The sequence below is a fragment of the Mirounga angustirostris genome, unplaced genomic scaffold, assembly GCF_029215605.1.
Source record: "Mirounga angustirostris isolate CCGP_5_RB_7025 unplaced genomic scaffold, mMirAng1.0.hap1 SCAF_7, whole genome shotgun sequence".
Lineage (NCBI taxonomy): Eukaryota > Metazoa > Chordata > Mammalia > Carnivora > Phocidae > Mirounga > Mirounga angustirostris.
Genome location: NW_026991715.1, coordinates 50,128,514 through 50,148,113, shown reverse-complemented (window position 1 = coordinate 50,148,113; position 19,600 = coordinate 50,128,514). Strand labels below are relative to the sequence as shown.

General features: G+C 33.3%; 1 protein-coding gene across 4 annotated transcripts in view; it reads left to right on the top strand.

Moving 5' to 3' along the window:
- The window catches only part of ADAMTS6 (ADAM metallopeptidase with thrombospondin type 1 motif 6), a 293,828-nt gene that overhangs the window by 219,195 nt on the left and 55,033 nt on the right, over positions 1–19,600 (top strand). For 3 of the 4 annotated variants that reach the window (XM_064596173.1, XM_064596170.1, XM_064596171.1), the window contains 5 exons: positions 726–834; positions 4,752–4,854; positions 11,332–11,465; positions 13,023–13,146; positions 13,679–13,759. In XM_064596173.1, coding sequence (XP_064452243.1) covers positions 726–834; positions 4,752–4,854; positions 11,332–11,465; positions 13,023–13,146; positions 13,679–13,759 — 551 coding nt within the window. The remainder of the gene's footprint in view (positions 1–725; positions 835–4,751; positions 4,855–11,331; positions 11,466–13,022; positions 13,147–13,678; positions 13,760–19,600) is intronic. The other variant, XM_045895481.3, reaches the window with a different exon arrangement.

The window sequence follows — 19,600 nt, the reverse complement described above, 5'->3', positions numbered from 1 at the left end:
ACAGATAGCATTTCAGTTAAATTCAGGCCATACAGAAATAGATTTAAGTTTGAAAACTTGCACAGAGGATTATGGTATCAAATATGACAGCTAGATTCTAGTTTGGACAATATAGGTTTAGCAGACTTTTGTTTCTTTTGCTTTAAAAGTAAATATTCAGTGAAACTACAAAAAAAAATCAGAAACCATTTTGGAGAGAAAAGATAAGATTGAATCAAAACTGGTTGAGATGATTCACTGGACATTACGTTCAACTTCAGTGAGATAATCATACAATACCTGGTAACTAGGAAATCAGGAGTTTTGTTTGCAACTTCTAAGAGAAGCTGTGGAAGCAAGGACTTTGTTAGCATGTGTGTCATTGTGTGACTTAGGAAGTGATGCCTTTTTGGGTGAACAAATAAAAATGTCCTTTCTTCACAGTCCCATGTCAAGTAAGTGACTTGCTAAGCAGATCAGGGGCTGGAATTTAAATTCCACTTAGGCTCCTGAAACTAATAGGGTATAGCCAGCTAAGAATAAATTGCCATCCTGGAGAGGAAGCAGAAAATTACATCTGGGGAGTGTTGAAGTGTGGTCTAGTGTAATAGTGAAGAAGCAAAAGTGCATGTAGTGTGGAAGCAAGAAAAGAAGAAACAGCAGAAGGTGGAAAGCACAATAGAGAAAAGTAGTAGGAAAATAAAATACCAATTTTGCTCATTTTGCAATTTTACCTGAGGCCATAGGAAATCCTTGTATCCTGCCAGCCTGCCTATCTCCTTTACGAAGAGGAGAGGAATGGGAAAGGGGAAAAAGAATTTTCGTGCTCTGCTTTCTTCTCACACTTTATTACATGTAAGATATAACACAGTATTTACGGAATTTTCCTCATTTGCAAGACATTTTGGGATGTATTTCTCTTGAAGTTAAGTGGCATTTTGGGTGTATTTTGCAAATGAAAGAGAGAAGGCACAAAGGGCTTCTGTGACTTGCCAAGGTCACCGTATTCTTTGAGACAAAACCAGGATTAGAAGTCCAGTAATAGAAATGCCACTACAAAGTTTGTCAGCGGAAGCTGAGATTTCTTTCTATAGCAACTTTTATGCCCCAATGAATTATCCTTTCTTTGTTTTTAGATTTACGTACCAATAAAAAGTATTTGTCAAAAGGAGATGCTTTTAAGCAATCAGTGTAATTGGAAGCATAAGATAGTCTGTAGAATGTGCTAACATATCTCTGTAAAAAAAAAAAGTGCTGATAAAGATGCTAGTATTAATTTTTTTTATTATTTCTTTGAAAATACTAAGATTAAAAATGCTGAGACCTGCAGTTTTGCCCTCTGGATTTATGTGGGATCCTGCTGGTTGCTTTTTAGAAGGAGAGGATGCTTGATTAGAGTTAACACTAGGAGGCTGAAAACCTGTCAGGCTTTACATAAAAAATTGGTTGCTTATGCCCACTGTTTTTGCATGGTGTCAGCATTTATTACCTTTAAGCAATTTAGAAAGCATTACTCCTTAAACTCTCTACTATTCCTAAAAAAACAAAAATAAAAATATACTTCATGTAATTTTTCCTTAAACTACTCTTTTCTTTGATCACTCTTATTCTTTGGAACGAGGATATACAACTCCTACTGAGTTAATTTTTAATCAACACAAATTCAGAGCATTCACTGAAGGAAACGTTGAAATCACTAGCTGATATATTCTAGAAACAGAAAGGCGTGGGATCAAGTCTACTACAGTTTCCTTAAGCCCTTGCATCCTCCATGCTATTCTATGAACCTCCTTAACACACTCCTGTTTCAGGGCCTTTGCATTTACTGTTTACTCTTCTCACTGATGTGTGAGTCACTCCTTCAGTTTCTTTTAACTCTCTACTCAAGGGCCACCTTACTAGAGAGAATTTCTCTGACCATACCTTTTTTTGTTGTTAAGATTTTATTTATTTATTTGACACAAAGGCAGTACAAGTGGGCAGAGTGGCAGGCAGAGGGAGAGGGAGAAGCAGGCTCTCCGCTGAGCAGGGAGCCCGATGTGGGGCTCGATCCCAGGACCCTGGGATCATGACCTGAGCCGAAGGCAGCCACTTAACTGACTGAGCCACCCAGGCGCCCCTCTGACCATACCTTTTAAAACAACTTCCCTCCCACCTCACTATCCATCCCCTTACCTGCTAGAATCATAAGATAGGGCCAGAGGGTGGAGGGAATGGGTAAGTGTGGTGCTATTACCTGAAGTTGGAGTCACAAAAAGATTGTACTTCTGCCTGTGGTGCTGCCTGAGGTGAAGAAAGAAAGAGAAATACTCTGGCTTCTCCCAGGAGTGCCTTCATTGCCTGAACCATTGTCAGAAATCAGCAGACACAGAAGCCTGGAAAATGGAGCTTGCAGAGTTTGTTCCTCTGAGATACAGAGCAGAGCAGGAGAAGGTGAGGAATGAATCTAAGAATGCCTAGAACCGAGACCAGAACAGCTGCTAATAGCTATTCACTTCTGCTCTATGCCAGGTACAGAGCTAAACAGTTCACATGAATCCTCACCTAGGAGGTAAATACTAATATTATCCCCAGTTTATAGATGAGTCTTGGAAAATTAAGTACATTGCTGAAGGCCATGAATTAAATAAAAGACCAAGTTAGAATTGAATCCCAGTTTGTCATACTCCAAAATTTTGCTTTTAGTCCTCTTGTTTTATAAATGAGGAAAAAGTAGTTTGGAGAAGAAAAGAAACTTGCAGCTGAAATGACAGGAACTCAAGTTACTCCTATTAAGTTTTTATACATATTAACAGAGCTAAAACTTTATGCTGTTACTGTAGCATTTAGAGTTCAAAGGAAGCTCCCATTCAGATGAGGGAGTGCCCTTACACCCTGAAACTATCACTGAGCAACCCTCTGTAGCCAGTGTATTCGGTAAAAGGGATTATTAATTACAGCTACCTAAGAGTGTTGAAAGAGATTAAATGGATAATACATCTATAGGCTTCCAAATAGTGTGCCATAGAGTGGGTACTTGCTAAATGCTTAGTAAATGTTAAATAGCTGTTGTCGTTGCTAATATTTTTATTACGCTGACCCTGAGTGGTTATCACAGGAAAGAGTATAGGTTAGAAATTTTATGAAATGTTATCCAAATGCTTTATTAAACTCTAATATCCTCCTGTCGGACTTTTTACTTTGCCTGTATTTAGGAGATTCATTACAAGATAGTCAAGAATGGGATTTTTTGTTTGTTTTTAAGTGAATAGTCCTCATGATGCCTTAGTTTGTTAATTCAGGGCTTTTTTTATGTACCAGTGGTTTTCTATGAAATGTCATCTCTTCTTATTATTTCATAAGTTTCTTTCATCTAGGATGGCCTTTTTTCCAACTATTCCCAACATATGACCTTCTCCTTCCTGTACCCATGGCTTTTCTTGGCTTCCTTCTTAATAGTTTTAACCCCCAGAAATTACATGCAGAAATTATTTTAAAACACAGGGCTCACAATGGAATGCAGACCTATTTGCACTGTTTTCAGAATTTGAGGCTTTGGACTTGATATGGTAGAGATTTGAACCACAATATAGAGGATGTAATGATGACCGTGCGACTATTTGCACGTTGTGATCTATTATTTTTGTACATGCTTCAAGGGACCATTTACAATATACTGACCTCAGAAAACTGTATAAAGTAAATGTAGAGATCCGAGGGAGGGTAGTAAAAAGTCCTCGAATGATCTCTGAGCGTTTAATCTACTCATTATTTATTCACAATTAAGAATTTTATCTGCTGACCTGTTTTGTTGATCAATATGTGAGCAGGATATTTTTTCCATCGTGTATCAAAAGCAGTGATTGTTTTAGGTGCTACAACTGCAGAACTCTAAAAGATAAGTCAAATTAGGTCATATTGCTCAAACACAGTGAGATGTTATACTTTTAATTCTTTGTGAACTTAAAGATTGAATTTAGGATGGCCTGTGGTATTTGGAATCTAGACCTAACTACATTGCTAAGGTTTTCCTTTTTAAAAAAATTCACGTAGAAGAAGCATTCCAAACTTTTAAAAACAAATAACCTTCTCTTCACCCTCTCAACATCCTTCTCTCTCCCCACCCAACACATGCACATGTTTTGAACCAATTTAGTATTTTATTTTCTGTGATTTTCGTAGATTAAATGTAAATCTTAGTAAGTCCAAATTCTTTGAATTTGAAGGTGTTTAGACTTGAGGCCTAGCATTTGCCCAGTTCATTCCACATCTTAAAATATGGTTTTTGTCAAGGCTAGACAGTAAACAGCTATAGTACTAGGGATCCAAACCACAATTAATAGTGCTGAATGTTGTGTTACAAACCTGCCTCTTGATTCCTTAAAATAAAGAGCTGGGAGTAGCTGTGGCAACTGGACCTTAAATAATGTTACCAAAAGACATTATGTGTTTTAGTTTCTTCATCTAGTTTTTATGTGTGTTTATAAGAAGGTACCTGATGGATTGATTGCAAAGTGGACTATGCCATGTATCTGAGTATAAAGTTATAAGGAATCTGTCTCACACATAATTTCGTATAAATTACTTCAGTTATTTATTCTGTGGCTAAGATTACAATTCAGATACGTCAGTCTGAATACTGCTGTAGAACAAGTAAATGTAAAATAAATGCCAGAATTATAGCTACAGCATCAGGCAGTGACGAGTTCAGGCAATTTTAATTTTAGGGACATTGTCCCTTAGTTTTGGTATTTTTCAACAATCATACCATTTATGATTTTATTTTATTTTAGCCATGTCCTTTGGGGGCCCGAGATTTTCGAGAGAAACAATGTGCAGACTTTGACAATATGCCTTTCCGTGGAAAGTATTATAACTGGAAACCCTATACTGGAGGTAATGTATAACCAGCAGAGCATTCATCATGCTTGAGAGCTTTGCAAATATAAAAGAATATATAAATACATACAAACACACACATACCTTCATACACCTACTAGTAAAAATTAGTGTTTGCAAATCAAAGCAGGATAACGCTTATAGTACTATACAGTTTCCCTGTAATAAAGCTTATGTTAGTAAAAATGATCAGAAATCATTTATAAAAACCTAATTCTATTTAACAAGGTACAAAAGTCCAAGAAAGGATATAAACCCAAATAATACTTTTGAGTTCTTGAGACTTCCTTGGGGTATATGGACATTATATTATAATCATTTATAATCACTGAATATTTGTAATTATCACCCTAAAAACAACTTATAACAATATAAATCAACTCAAAAGTGGCCAGGAAAACCTGTATACTTTTTTGGTCAAAGGCCAAGGATCTTCCCATAGATTATTATTATTCTTTTTTAGTGTTGAGAAGCATTTTTACCCTTTAATTTGGGCATGTATCAAACACTAATTGTTCAGTAAACACCAGACGTTTTCTTGTACTCTCAAAATACAAATTTAATTTTGTTAAAATTTTCTCTTAGAGAAATTGAATGTACTTTTAAAAAACTTTTATTGTTTGTTTTTTATTCTAGTATCTTACCTTGAAAATTTTCCAACAGAGCAATACTAAAAGAATTTTACATTGACAAGATTCTATTATTCACATTATAATATACTTTGTTACATGTCTAGTCATCTCTCTATCCATTAATCCATTTATTTTTTAGATGCATGTCAAAGTAAATTGTAATCATTGCTATACTTTCCTCTAAATACTTCAGCATGTATAACATTAACCACAGTTCAATACTTATTTATTGTTTTTCAGGTTAGATTATGTACAATGCAAAGCACAATCTTAACTGTACTTTCCTTGAGTTTTGACAAATATGTACACCTGCAAAGCCCTATTAACATATAGAACATTATCATACCTCCAAAATTCTCATAGTCCTCATAGTCCTTCCCAGTCAATAGCTGCCTCTACCTATTTCTTCCAAGAGGCAACCACTGTTCTGATATTTTTTTCCTTACCATAGATTAGTTTTGCTGGTGCTAGAACTTCATATAAGTGAAATCATGTCATATTTGGCCTGTGTTTTGGGCCTAATATTTTTGAGATCCATCCACATTATTGTATGTATGAATAGCTTATTCCTTTTTATTGCTGAGCAGCATTCCATTGTAATAACCAGTTTGTTTTCCCATTGTGCTGTTGATGGCAGGCCACCTGAGTTGTTTCTAGTTTTCAGCTGTTCTGAATAAGCTGCTGTGAACATTTTTGTAGAAGTCTTTTTGTGAGCATATGTTTTCATTTTTCTTGGGTAAATACTTAGGAGTGGAATTGCTGGGCAATAGGGTAGGTGTGAGTTTAGTTTTAAAAGAAATTGCCACATGTTTTTCCAAAATGATGTACCATACTACACTCCCACCAACAACATATGAAAATTATGTTTTTCCACATCCTTGCCAACGTTTGGTATTTTCAGTCTTCTGCTGGTCGGTGTATAATAATGTCTCAGTGCAGTTTTAATTTGCATTTTCTGATCCTTGATTATGTTGAGCACATTTCTATGTGCTTATTGACCATTTATAAGTCTTCTTTTGTAAAATGTCTGTTCAAATCCTTTGCCTATTTTTAATTGGTTATTTATCTTTTTATTCTTGAGTGGTAGTCATTTATCAGATAAATTTTATGAATATTTTTTTCACATCTTTGGGCTTTCCTTTTACTTTTTTAATGGTGTTTGGGATGAGTATAAGATTTTAATTTTGATGAATACTATTTTTTCATTTTTTTTCCTTTTATGGTTATTGTGTTCAGTGTCCTGTCTTAGAAATCTTTGCCTTTCTGAACTCAAGAAGATGTTTTCTTATGTTTTTTTCTAAAAGCTGTATGGTTTTGGTCTTTACATTTGGATTTACAGTCTAAAAATAATTTGGGGTTATGGTGTGTATTTGTAGTTTGGTCTATATTTTGTTTTACTTATTTGTCAACAATAGAAATACACAATGAAATGTGCAAAATGCACAATGAAATGAAATGGTAGCAATACTATGCTAGCACCACACTGACTGAATTATTGTAAATACGTAGTCTTGGACACAGGGTGTAAGTTCCTTCAACTTTGATCTATTTTTCAAGAGTCCTTTGGATATTCTAATTGCTTTGCACTTCTATGTAAATTTTAGAATTGCTATTAATTACTGCAGAAAAACATGCTGGGCTTATGATTGCTATCATGTTGAATTTATAGATCAATTGAAGGGGAACTGATAAATTAACAATATTATTTTAACATTGAATATTGAATTCGATACTGAATTTATGGACGTAATATATATATATACCCATTTATTTATGTTTTCTTTAATTTCTCTTAGCTATGTTTTGTAGTTTTAGGTGTTAGGTCTTGCACTTCTTTTGTTAAATCTATTCCTGAGTAATTTTTTTTGAAACTATTGTAAATAAAGGTTTAAAATATATCATTTTCAATTGCTTGCTCTAGTATCCAAAAATACATAGATTTTTGTGTATTAAATTTGTATTCTGTGATCTTCCTTAGTTGTTCTCTTAGAACAACTATTAGTCCTAATAGTTGTTTTGTAGATTGCTTAGGATTTTCTTGGTAAATAGTCATGTTATCTGAAAGTAGAGACTGTATCAATTGTTATGCCTTTTAATTCACGTTCTTGCCTTAATGCACTGGATTGGCTCTTCAGTACAATTTGTACATGTATGATTATATGTATTTTTCTTTATTATGTCAAACCAACCTTTTATTCCTAGGCTAAACCCCATGTGGCAATGATTTTTTCTCTTTTTATATGTTGTTAGATTTAATTTCTAATATTTTATTAAGGATGTTTGCATCTATTTTTTTAAGGAATTCTGATTCACAAATTTTTTTTCCTGTCATGTTTTTGACAAGTTTGGGTACTAGTGTTACTGTGGCTTCCAGAAATAGAATCCCTGTTTATTTTGAATGAGATTGTAGGATTGGTATTATTTCCTCTTTAGAATAGATTTCACTACTAAAACCACTCAGGCTTAATATTTTCTTTGTGAAAAAAAAATTATTACAAATTCAACTCTTTTAGTAGATAAAGGGCTATTCAGATTTTTAAACAATTCTTATGTCTTCAAGAAACTTATGTTACTCCCATATCTCATTTCTTGACAGAAAATTGATCATAACATTCTCTTACTGTCCTGTTTAATATCTGTAGGCTCTGTAGTGATGTATGATCCTTCATTTCTGATATTGATAATATGTGTTTTCTCTCTTTTTCTTGATCAGTCTTGCTTGAGGTTTATTAATTTTATTAACCTTTTCAAATAATCAGCTTTTGGCTTTATTACTTTATTACTTTTTTCTCTTTTATTAATTTTTGCTCTTATATTTATTATCTTTAGATTTGGGGTTCATTTTGCTTTTCTGCATTACCAAACTTGATTTTTTTTAAAAATTTCCCTTAGTTTGGGCACCTGGGTGGCTCAGTTGGTTGGGCGGCTGCCTTCGGCTCAGGTCATGATCCTGGAGTCCCTGGATCGAGTCCCACATCGGGCTTCCTGCTCGGCAGGGAGTCTGCTTCTCCCTTTGACCCTCCCCTCTCTCATGTGCTCTCTCTCATTCTCTCTCTCTCAAATAAATAAATAAAATCTTTAAAAAAATAATAATAAATAAATAAATAAATAAATAAAATAAAAAATTTCCCTTAGTTCAAAATCTTTTATTTACATTGTGATTTCTTCTTTGACCCATGGATTATTTAGAACTATGATATTTTTCTTTCCAAGTATTTGCTATTTTCTAGATTTTTTTTGGTTATTGATGTATAATTTCTGCTATGCCCAGAGAATAGTCTGTATGATTTAAATTTTTAAAATTAATTGAGATTTGTTTTATAGTACCATTTCTTGTTCATGTTGGTAATGTTCTATCTGTACTTGAAAAGGATGTGTTTTCTGCAATTGTTGGATACAGTGTTCCATAGATATCCATTGCATCAAGTTGGCTGATAGTGTTGTTTAAATCTTTTATATTCTTTCTGATTTTTTTCTGCTATAGTTCTTCTATCAGTTACTGAGAGGAATGTGTTAAAATCTCTAACTGTTTTTTGGCTTTGCTTTCTTTTTTGTAAGTTTTTCTTCATGTATTTCAAATTGCTCTTATTAGGTACATATAAGGTTAGGATTATTTTGTCTTACTGTAGGAGGAAAAGAAGTGTCTGATAAAATTTACAGATTTAATAATTAGCATCTAGGTAATTATAAGCATAGTGAATTAACCCTAAATTCATAATAAGCTTTCACTGAAGGTAACTGGTAATGATGTGACCTTCCATTTAGAGAATTATCTTAAAACTTTTCTCAAAATAATAGCAGTACCTCTTCTGAAAACTCACTGTAGCTGAGTGGGGTGCCTGGGTGGCTCAGTTGGTTAAGTGTCTGACTCTCCTGATCTCAGCTTGGGTGTTGATTTCAGTGTCATGAGTTCAAGCCCTATGTTGGGCTCCATGCTGGGTGTGGAGCCTACTTTAAAACAAAAAACAAAAAACCTCTCTGTAGCTGAGGAAGCTGAATACATCTTCCGTAATAAAAAAGGGAAAAATGTATTTTTATTATCATCACATATTATGGTAGCCTAAGGAATACAGCCATAGCATTTATATGTCCTACATATCAAATACTACCTTACATAATTAAAAAATGTTAAAATTGAGTAAACAACACTAATGTTCTCTTGTTAAAGCCTGATACATAAAAACCTACATTAAATTCCAAAGCACTATAATAAAAAATGGGAAAAGAACTATACTGGGTAGTAATGAAAAAAATCCCAGTAAGGTTCATGGAAATTTAGAGCAATTCTATTCATGAGAATCTTAAAAAAATAAATATAAATACCTTGATTATCAGTTTAGGAAGAAATTATTCTATTTATTACTTGTTATATTTGTGCTCAGTAGAGCAAAAGGTACCATTAACTTAAGTCTAATAATAACATTTCAAATTATATAGAAGTTCTATAGCCTATACACTTTGAAAATGGAAGCAAACATGGACTTAGGCTAGAGGTGGTAAACTGGCAGTTCAGCAACCAGTTTTTACTTAAATAGATGTTTTAATTTCCACAGTATTTTTGAAAACTTTGAATGAGTTACCAAAAAGAGTTTTTATTTTAAAAATCTAGGTTTCCATCTTCTCATGAAAAAACAGTATCTGACAATATTGGGCCATCTTCTTGCATTTTGCAACAATCAACTATAACAATGATCTCCTTTAATGGAATGTTCTCTCTAATTTACCATTGTCTCTATCACTCAGTTGGCTTGTCTCTTTTATTTCACATACCTTCCCTGAGATTTGTACTTTCTACTAAGACTAAGCGTGTCATTTTATCTTTCTGCCTTATTTTTGTTGAAACAGTCTTCTTTATTTCAAAGAGAAATTTTATCAGCACAATTAGATTAAAAACAAAGTGTTTTAAACTTCATCAAATGAAGGTTGGACATGAAGTGTTTTTAAGTCATAATTTCAATCAGTAGTTACATATTTTATAAGTAGCTTTCTCATGCACTGTTTTGAATAAAATAAATTCATATATATTGCTGTCTTTCCAATATACTATGAGATTGATATTACTCTGCTTGTTTTTTTAAATTTTACTATTTATGCCTATTTTTCACATCAACCTTAAGAAATACAAATTTCAGTGACAAAATGAAAATGATGAAGTTATTCTATTCCCAAAATAAAATTTGGTATTTTAATTATTCATGTTTAATGCTATGTGTAATTATCTTTGATTTAGTAACAAGAATTATTCAAATTTAATGCTATAATTAATTTTACCTTTGATTTGCTTATCTCATAAAAACTTATCTCTACACTAAAGACACATTCATGGAATATGGTATGTTTAAAGCAGGTATAAATTTAGAGGGTTTTTTGTTTTGTTTTGTTTTGTTTTTTACAACTACCATATCCTTGCTTGAAGTAGAGTTTTTGTATCAGCTTCAGTTAACAAGTGATATGTGTTGTAGAAATTCCCACTTGCTATATGAAGTTATTGTGTCAAGCCACAAATTTTATTTTCTTAGTTTTTGAAAAAGATTTTTATTTCATCCATTTTTTTCAACATTCAGGTACCTCCACTGTGATTCCTTTTGACCTAAAATATATTGTTAAATATATATTGGAAATACCTGAACATTTTAAACCTAAAACTGTTCAATAGATCTTCTGTCAAGTTGCACAAACAATGAAATTAAATACAAAATTTTAGCAAAGGAGGAAAGAAACATCTGGGTATACAGTGAGGGAATGATGTCTGTATGAATTGTAAATTTACTGTGGTTAATATGGAATCACTGTTTCTTAAAAGAACCACTCCATTTATTTCTTTTCTGCTGTATTTGTCCAGGTGGGGTAAAACCTTGTGCATTAAACTGCTTGGCTGAAGGTTACAACTTCTACACTGAACGTGCCCCTGCGGTGATTGATGGGACTCAGTGCAATGCTGATTCACTGGATATCTGTATCAATGGGGAATGCAAGGTTGCTCCAATTATGAATTTTACTCCTTTTTTGGGGGGCTTTTGAGACTTTTGTCTTTTTTCTCAGGTAGTTGCTCCTAATTAATACTATGCTCAGCTTTAATAAAGAGAGCTACATTTTAGAGAAATTAGGTTAACAGTACATATAGTTAAAGGTAAAATAGCCTATTCATATTCAAACATCATGCAAATATGATTTATTTTGGTGTTCTAATTATGTATAGAGTAATTGCTAGAGCTCTGAATGTATTTTGGACTTTGTTCTGTTCCGTTTATAAACAGATTACAAATATGATAGGAAGAGAGAGGGAACAAGGATTCAGCTCTTATTCATATGGCTACCACATGTTTTCATTGGAAGATTGTTTGATACATTTCATAGCATAATTTTCCTCAAAGTGTGAAACAGCTATGTTCTGCCTACTTTGCCTCTTTCTGAAGCATTTTGAAGCAAGTGGTTTTCATTATAGAGTTAGTCTTTACCTTATTAAAGCATTTACTTTAGAGAATTAGCCTGACTAGTTGAGAGTTATAAGAGCAAATCCATACTATTTTCCTAGACCTGTGAGTAAATCTAATCATAATAAGAAAAGCCGCAAAAACCACTGTTCTCATAACTTTTTTCCTTGTTTGTTTTTATTTTATATTAAAGAGAAGCACAAAACTAAGTCTCAGAAACTGAGAAAGAAGAGATAAAAACACTATCTGTTTTGTGTCATAATTTCTTGCGAAAGTTTCTGTCTTTCAGGCTACTTGATTCTCAATATATCTGATGATCCTGTGCGTGTGTGTTATTTCTGTGACAGTATTAAAATTCTTTCGGCTAGCAAAGACAAAAGTACAGGTTTTATTCAGAGATCACATGCCTGGTATCAGTGGCTAAAGATCATTATACAAATTCAAGTGCCAAAATATATAACAAAAATGTATAAAAATCCACATTTCTATGATTAAATGCAAAACTGAAAGGTAGAATTTCAGCATCCAAGATCATATGCTTACATATCCTTGTTTTTATGGCAATTTTATTCAGCTGGTGGAAACAGGTATTCATTTTTAAAGGTTTATGCAGTTTTGAATTCCACAATCCTTGACACTAACAATTGGATATCCAAAAGAGCCAGTGGTTTAGAAAGGTCAAACCATAATGCTCAGTCATGATTCCTGCTGTTATAAATGTTGTGTGTAGGACAACATGGCATTTTTCTTAATTCTTTCATTTCTTGATTGAAGGTATAAGTAAGAGTCCATTGCCAACAAATTATAATATTTTAAGATTTAGAGTATGGTATCTATAAATGAAGAAGAAATCTAGGTTGGAAATACAGACATATATTCCTTGGGGAATCAGAATTTTTTTCCTTTAAACTGATATGTTGAGAAATTTTAGCTAAGAACTTACTAGACAGTGAAGGAAAAAGTGGAAAGAGGAAAATATTTCCTGTTTTGATTTCCTTTACTGGAAAAACAAATAAATGAATAAGTTATATTTATTTGGTTAGTTATGGTTCCAAGAATTCCTCTTTATGACATACTGAATATTCTTCTTTGTTTTCAGCATGTAGGTTGTGATAATATTCTGGGATCCGATGCTAGAGAAGATAGATGTCGTGTCTGTGGAGGGGATGGAAGCACATGTGATGCCATTGAAGGGTTCTTCAATGATTCGTTGCCCAGAGGAGGTGAGTGTGTAGAGAGAACTCTTCCTCACACCTCTGATGTCCTGGGAATAGTCAAAATGCTTGATTTTTTTCCCACCCCCTTCTTTTTGAATTTTTTATTTAGGCAGACTATGTTTTTTTCCCTAAATTGCTTTCAGTCTCTTAAGTATTAAATATAGATTCATGTAAGATATTTTGAGGAAATATGATTCCCTTTCTACTTGACTTCATTTAGCCATGTTTCCCTCAGATGGGAATTCCCACAGAGCACTAATGGGAGGACAATGTGTTGAGAAAAAACAAACCCTGAACCAGTATTATACATGTTGAGGCTTTAAAGACTATCTTGAGATATTTTTAGAAAAAAAGTAAAATATTCTATATGTGTTCATGAACCCAAAGGGGAATTTGCCCATATTTCATAATTTATAAAGTGCTAAGTCAAAGAAAGACTTAAAGAACAAGGAAACTTATTACTGAAAGGTTCCTAAACACTCATTTTCTGACCAAGGCTGCACGTGCTGCTTATTACTAGCTATCTTCTGTATTCCAGGCTACATGGAAGTAGTGCAGATACCAAGAGGCTCTGTCCATATTGAAGTCAGAGAAGTTGCCATGTCGAAGAACTATATTGGTAAGTAGCTTATTTTGCTAGATTTTTAAAAATTACTACGGAAAAACACAGTATCCTAAAGGAAAAGACCTATTGCTTGGATAGAACACTTTCATGGTAAAATGAAGGAAGTTTCAGGTTTTATAAGACCACACATAAGAGCTAAACAAAAAATTAGTGGTTTATAACTTACTCTTCGCCAAGTTGGTTATTTGATTTTTAAAAAATCAATTTTATTGAAGTATTTATATATGATAAAATGCATTTATTATAAATGTACATTTCAGGGGCACCTGAGTGGCTCAGTTAATTAAGCATCTGCCTCCGGCTCAGGTCATGATCCCAGGGTCTTGGGATTGAGCCCCGCATCTGGCTCCTTGCTCAGTGGGTGTCTGCTTCTCCCTCTCTCTCTGTGCTCTCTCTCTCAAGTAAAATAATAAAATCTTAAAAAAAAATAAGTGTACATTTCAAAGAGTATTGACAATTATATATACATATAAGTTATAATATGTAAATATATAAATAATGGCATAATTATTAATGACTATAAATATATGAATTATTACTTTAAATATATATTACTATATATACATGTATTTATATATATATATATACACACACACACCATATATTTTTATATTTATGTTTATATATAAAACACCACAGCCAAGACACAGAACATTTCCATGACTTCAAAACATTCTCTCATTGGCCTTCGCAAATTCCCCCAGCCTCAGCAGCTTAACCGACTGAATTCCAGTAGAATTCTAAAATAGGAAGCATTAGGTTCTCAAATTTGTTCTTCTTTCTCAAAATAGTTTTTGAATATCTAGGTCCTTTACATTTCTGTATGCAGTTTAAGATAAACTTGTCAATTTCTACAAAAAGAGATTACATCGAATGTGTAGATCAATTTGGGGAGAATTGATATCTTAAAGATATTATCTTCCAATACATGAAAAATTTACCTGTATATTTATTTAAGTCTTTATATTTTTTCACCAGTGTTTATTTTTCAGTATACGGGTCTTGCACCCATTTTTTTTAAATCTACCGCTAAATATTTAATGCTTTTTGATGTTATTATAAATGGTATTGATATTTTAATTTCATTTTGGAAAGATTTGTTGTTATATAACAATACAATTGATTTCTTTTGGTACTGACCTCATGTCCTGTGATTCTTTCAATCCATGAGAGTGGAATGTCTTTCAGTTTGTGTTGTTTGCAGTTTCTTTCATCAATGTTTTATAGTTTTTCGAGTACAGGTCTTTTACCTCCTTAGTTAAGATTATTCATGGGTATTTTATTCTTTTTGATGGAGTTGTAACTGGGATTGTTTTCCTTTTTTTTTTTTTAAGATTTTATTTCTTTATTTGTCAGAGAGAGAGGCAGGCAGGCAGAGGGAGATGCAGGCTCCCCACTGAGCAGGGAGCACAATGCAGGACTCTGTCCCAGGATCCTGGGATCATGACCTGAGCAGAAGGCAGACGCTTAACCGACTGAGCCACCCAGGCATCCCTGGGATTGTTTTCTTAATTTCTCTTTCTGCTACTTCATTATTACTGTATAGACACACTGCCAATTTCTGGGTATTCTGTATTCTGCAACTTTACTGAATTCCTTTATTACTTCTGATAGGTTTTTGGTGGAGTCTGTGGGTTTTCTATGTATACTATCATGTCATCTGCCTTACCAATTTGGATGCCTCTTATTCTTTTTTTCTTGTCTGATCACTGTGGCTAGGATTTTCAGTACTGTTGAATAAAAATGGTGAGAGTGGATATCTTTGTCTTGTTCCTGATCTTATAGGGAAAGCTCTTAGTTTTTTATCATTTTCATATATGGACTTTATTATATTGAGGTATGTTCCCTCTAAACCCACTTTGTTGAGAGTTTTTATCATCAACAAATGTTGAATTTTGTCAAATGCTTTTTCTGCATTTATTGCAATGATAATATGATTTTTATCCCTGTGCTTCTTTTTCTTGATCATGCTAGTGAGGCATTTGTTAATTTTACTGATCTTTTCAAAGAACAAGCTGTTGGTTTAAATTATTTTTTCTGTTATTTCTCCATTTTTCATTACACTGATTCCCACTGTTCTCTTTATTGTTTCCCTTTTTTTCCTATTCACATTATGTTTGTTAGTTTTTAGCTTCTCAAGATAGATTATTGATTTAAAGAATTTTTTCTACTTTAAGCATTTCACACTGTAAATTTCCCACTAAGCACTGCTTTAACGTCATCCCATATATTTTGATACATTGTATATTCATTACCAAATAATATCTTCTTATTACATTGTGACTCATGGCTTAGGAGGTATTTTTAATTTCTGAATATTTGGGGATTTCCCAGATCTTTTTTATTATCGATTTCTACTTTAATTGTTTTATGAAGAGAAAACATACTTTGTATGATTTTCATTCTTTTATTGAGATTTGTTTTATGGTCCACCATATGGTCTATCTTAGTGATATTCAGTGTGCACTTGAAAAGAATGTATATTCTGGTTTTATGGGGTTTACCATTCCATAAATGTCAATTAGATTAAACCAGTCAATAGTTTTGTTGAAGTCTTCTATAGTCTTACTTATTTTCTGCCTTCTTGTTTAAGCAGTTATAGAATCATGTTGAAATCTCCAACTAGAATTGTGAATGTGCTTATTTCTCCCATTAATTTGTAAGGTTTTGCTTCATTTATTTTGCAACATTATTACTAAGTGTATAGACATTTAAGATTGCTATATCTTCTTGGGGTTCCTGGATGGCTCATTCAGTTGAGCATCTGACTCTTGATTTCGGCTCAGGTCATGATCTCAGGGTCGTGAGATAAAGTCTTGCGTCAGGCTCTGCACTGGACATGGAGCTAGCTTACGATTCTCTCTTTCCCTCTGCCCTTCCCCCTCTGCATGCTCTCTCTCTCTCTCTCAAAAAAAGAAAAGATTGTTATATCTTCCTGATATATTGAACATTTTATTATTATCAAATATTCCTCTTTATCCCTGATAATAATCTTTGACCCAAAGTCTATTTTGTCTGATTGTAACCTAGTCACCAGATTTCTCCCAGATTAGTTTTTGCATGGCAAATCTTTTTCCACCCATACACTTTTCACATGTACGTGTTTCTTGTAGAGGGCACCTGGGTGGCTCAGTCATTAAACATCTGCCTTCAGCTCAGGTCATGATCCCAGGGTCCTGGGTCAAGCCCCACATCGGGCTCCCTGCTCGGCGGGAAGCCTGCTTCTCCCTCTCCCACTCCCCCTGCTTGTGGGGATCTCTTGCTGTTTCTCTCTCTGTCAAATAAATAAATAAAATCTTAAAAAAATAAAAAAAATAAAATGTTTCTTGTAGACCACCTATGGTTGATTTTTATTTTTTATTGTGTGTAACAATCTTTGCTTTTTTAATTGCAAACACCAGATGGGGGGCAGGGTGGTTGACCAACTTTCTGTAAAGGGCCACATAGTAAATATTTTCAGCTTTACAAGACATGCAGTCTGTCTGTCTCAGCTATTCACTTCTGCTATTGTAGTGTGAAAGCTGACATAGATAATACATTAATGAATGAGTATATTCCAGTAAGACTTTATTTATAAAACAGTTAGTGGCCATAGTTTGACAACCTCTTGTCTGGATCATTTATATTTAATGTAATTATTAGTATCTTTCAATTTAAGTCTACCATCTTGCTATTTTTCTATTTTATTTTTTTATCCCTTTTATCTTTCTTTTTTTGTCTTTTAGATTAAGCAAGTGTTTTATAGTATTTCATTTGATCTGTACTAATTATTTATTAGTTATACTCTATTTTATTTAGTGGTTGTGCTAGCATTTACAAAATTCTTCTTTAATTTGTCAGAGTACACCTTCAAATAATATTATACCATTTTTGTATAATACAAGGCCCTTACAATAGTTTATTTCCATTGTCTCCTTCCATCCTTTGTCCTATTTTTTAAATGCACTTTATTTCTCTGTATGTTATAAACTGCCTAATACATTGTTATTGTTTTAGTTTTAAAAAGTCAATTATATTTTATAAAAATTTAAAAATAAATAAAATTATTTTCTGTTTACTTACTTATTTACTTATCTGTCATATATCCTTTGTATAGTTCTGAACTTCCATATATATATGTATATCTCCTAATTTCTTGTCACTATATTTGTTTTTCTTTACATTCCTGGGGTATATTATAATAGCTGTTTGAAAGATATTTTTTTGCTAATTCCATAATTTCTGTCATTTTTGGGTCTATTTCTTTTACTTGGTCTTTTTCTTGGTTTGGGTCAGATTTTCCTGTTTCTTTCCATTTGTGGTAGTTTTTTATTTGATGTTGTACATTGTGAATTTTTCTTTTTTTTTGAGTCTGGATTTTGTTTTCTTCTTTTAAAGAGTGTTAAGTAACTTGTAGATGAGCTTGATCTTTTGAGACTTGTTTTTGAGCTTTGTTTGGGTAAGTGCAGAGTAGCCCTTACTCTTGAGTCTACTCAACCCTGCTAAAAAGGCATGATTCTTTTTGGGTCTCTACTGAATGTCTTAGTGGTTGAAACTCTGAATTCTTGCTCTGGCCATTTTTCAGCTTATTGTTCCCTGGTAGTGTTTTTGTTTGCTTTTTTTTTTTTGCCTGGCTTTATGGAATTTTATCCTATGCATATATATATTGTTATTCAGCAACAGATTCCCTCTTTCTACTCTGGATCTCTGGTCCTACAAATTCCATCTATTTTGGCCTTCTCAATTTCTGATCTCTCTCTCAGTGAGACAACCATGCTTTGCTTGGGTTCTTCCACTTTCACACTGACAGAAAATGCCTCTACCACTCACCTTGTCTGTCTTATTCCAGGTATCACAGTTCTGGGCAATGTTTAAGAACAGCTGATTCAAAAGTTTTGTGAGCTTTCCAGTTGTTTACAGTTGGAGGGCAAGTCCAGTACCAGTTATCTCAACATGGAAAGAAGTGGAAATTCTATTTATTTGATGTTTGATCCTTTAAGACAGATTTAGACTCTTCAGAAACTCCTAGCGAGACCTGGATGGGTTCCTATTCCCTTGGAAATATCCCCTTGACTTAAATCTTTTTTAAAATAAGACCACATCTAGAATGCTTCTTTAGATAGAACACTAGTATTATCAGGCTCTTCTTTCCTTTATTTAAGAAAACCTCTTTATTGGGGCACCTGGGTGGCTCAGTCAGTTGGGTGTCCAACTCTTGGTTTCAGCTCAGGTCATGATTTCATAGCTCATGGGATCAAGCCCTGTGTGGGGTGCCATGCTGAGTGGAGAGTCTGCTTGGGGGTTCTCTCCCTCTGCTCCTACCCCCATTCTCTTTCTCTCTCTCTCTCTTTCTAAAATAAATGAGTAAATCTTAAAAAAAAAAAAAACCCAACTCTTTATTTTTGCGCCATAATTTTGGATTCTTTTCCACATCAAAAGACTAAAAAATAAGAATCCTAACATCAGATTTTTCCCCTTGGTAATGCTCTGTCCATAAAGCCACATCTTCCTCCCTTATTCATTCCTTTTTAAATACTTTGGGTTTTTCTGAATTTATTATAGTACCAGCAAAAGCCAGTTAGGATCCATTCATTAAGTAGTTGAGAAAATGGAAAGTGAGAGCTAAAATTGAAGGAGAATTCAAAGCTGTTGGTGGTGGGTGGGGGAGGGTTGTTTTTATTTTGCTTGTTCATCTGGCCTGATAAAATTTTGTGTGTGGTTTTTAAAGATTTTTTAAAAAATGTATTTACTTTATTTTATTATTATTTTTTAAAGATTTTATTTATTTATTTGACAGAGAGAGATAATGAGAGCAGGAAAACAAGCAGGGGGAGTGGGAGAGGGAGAGGCAAGCTT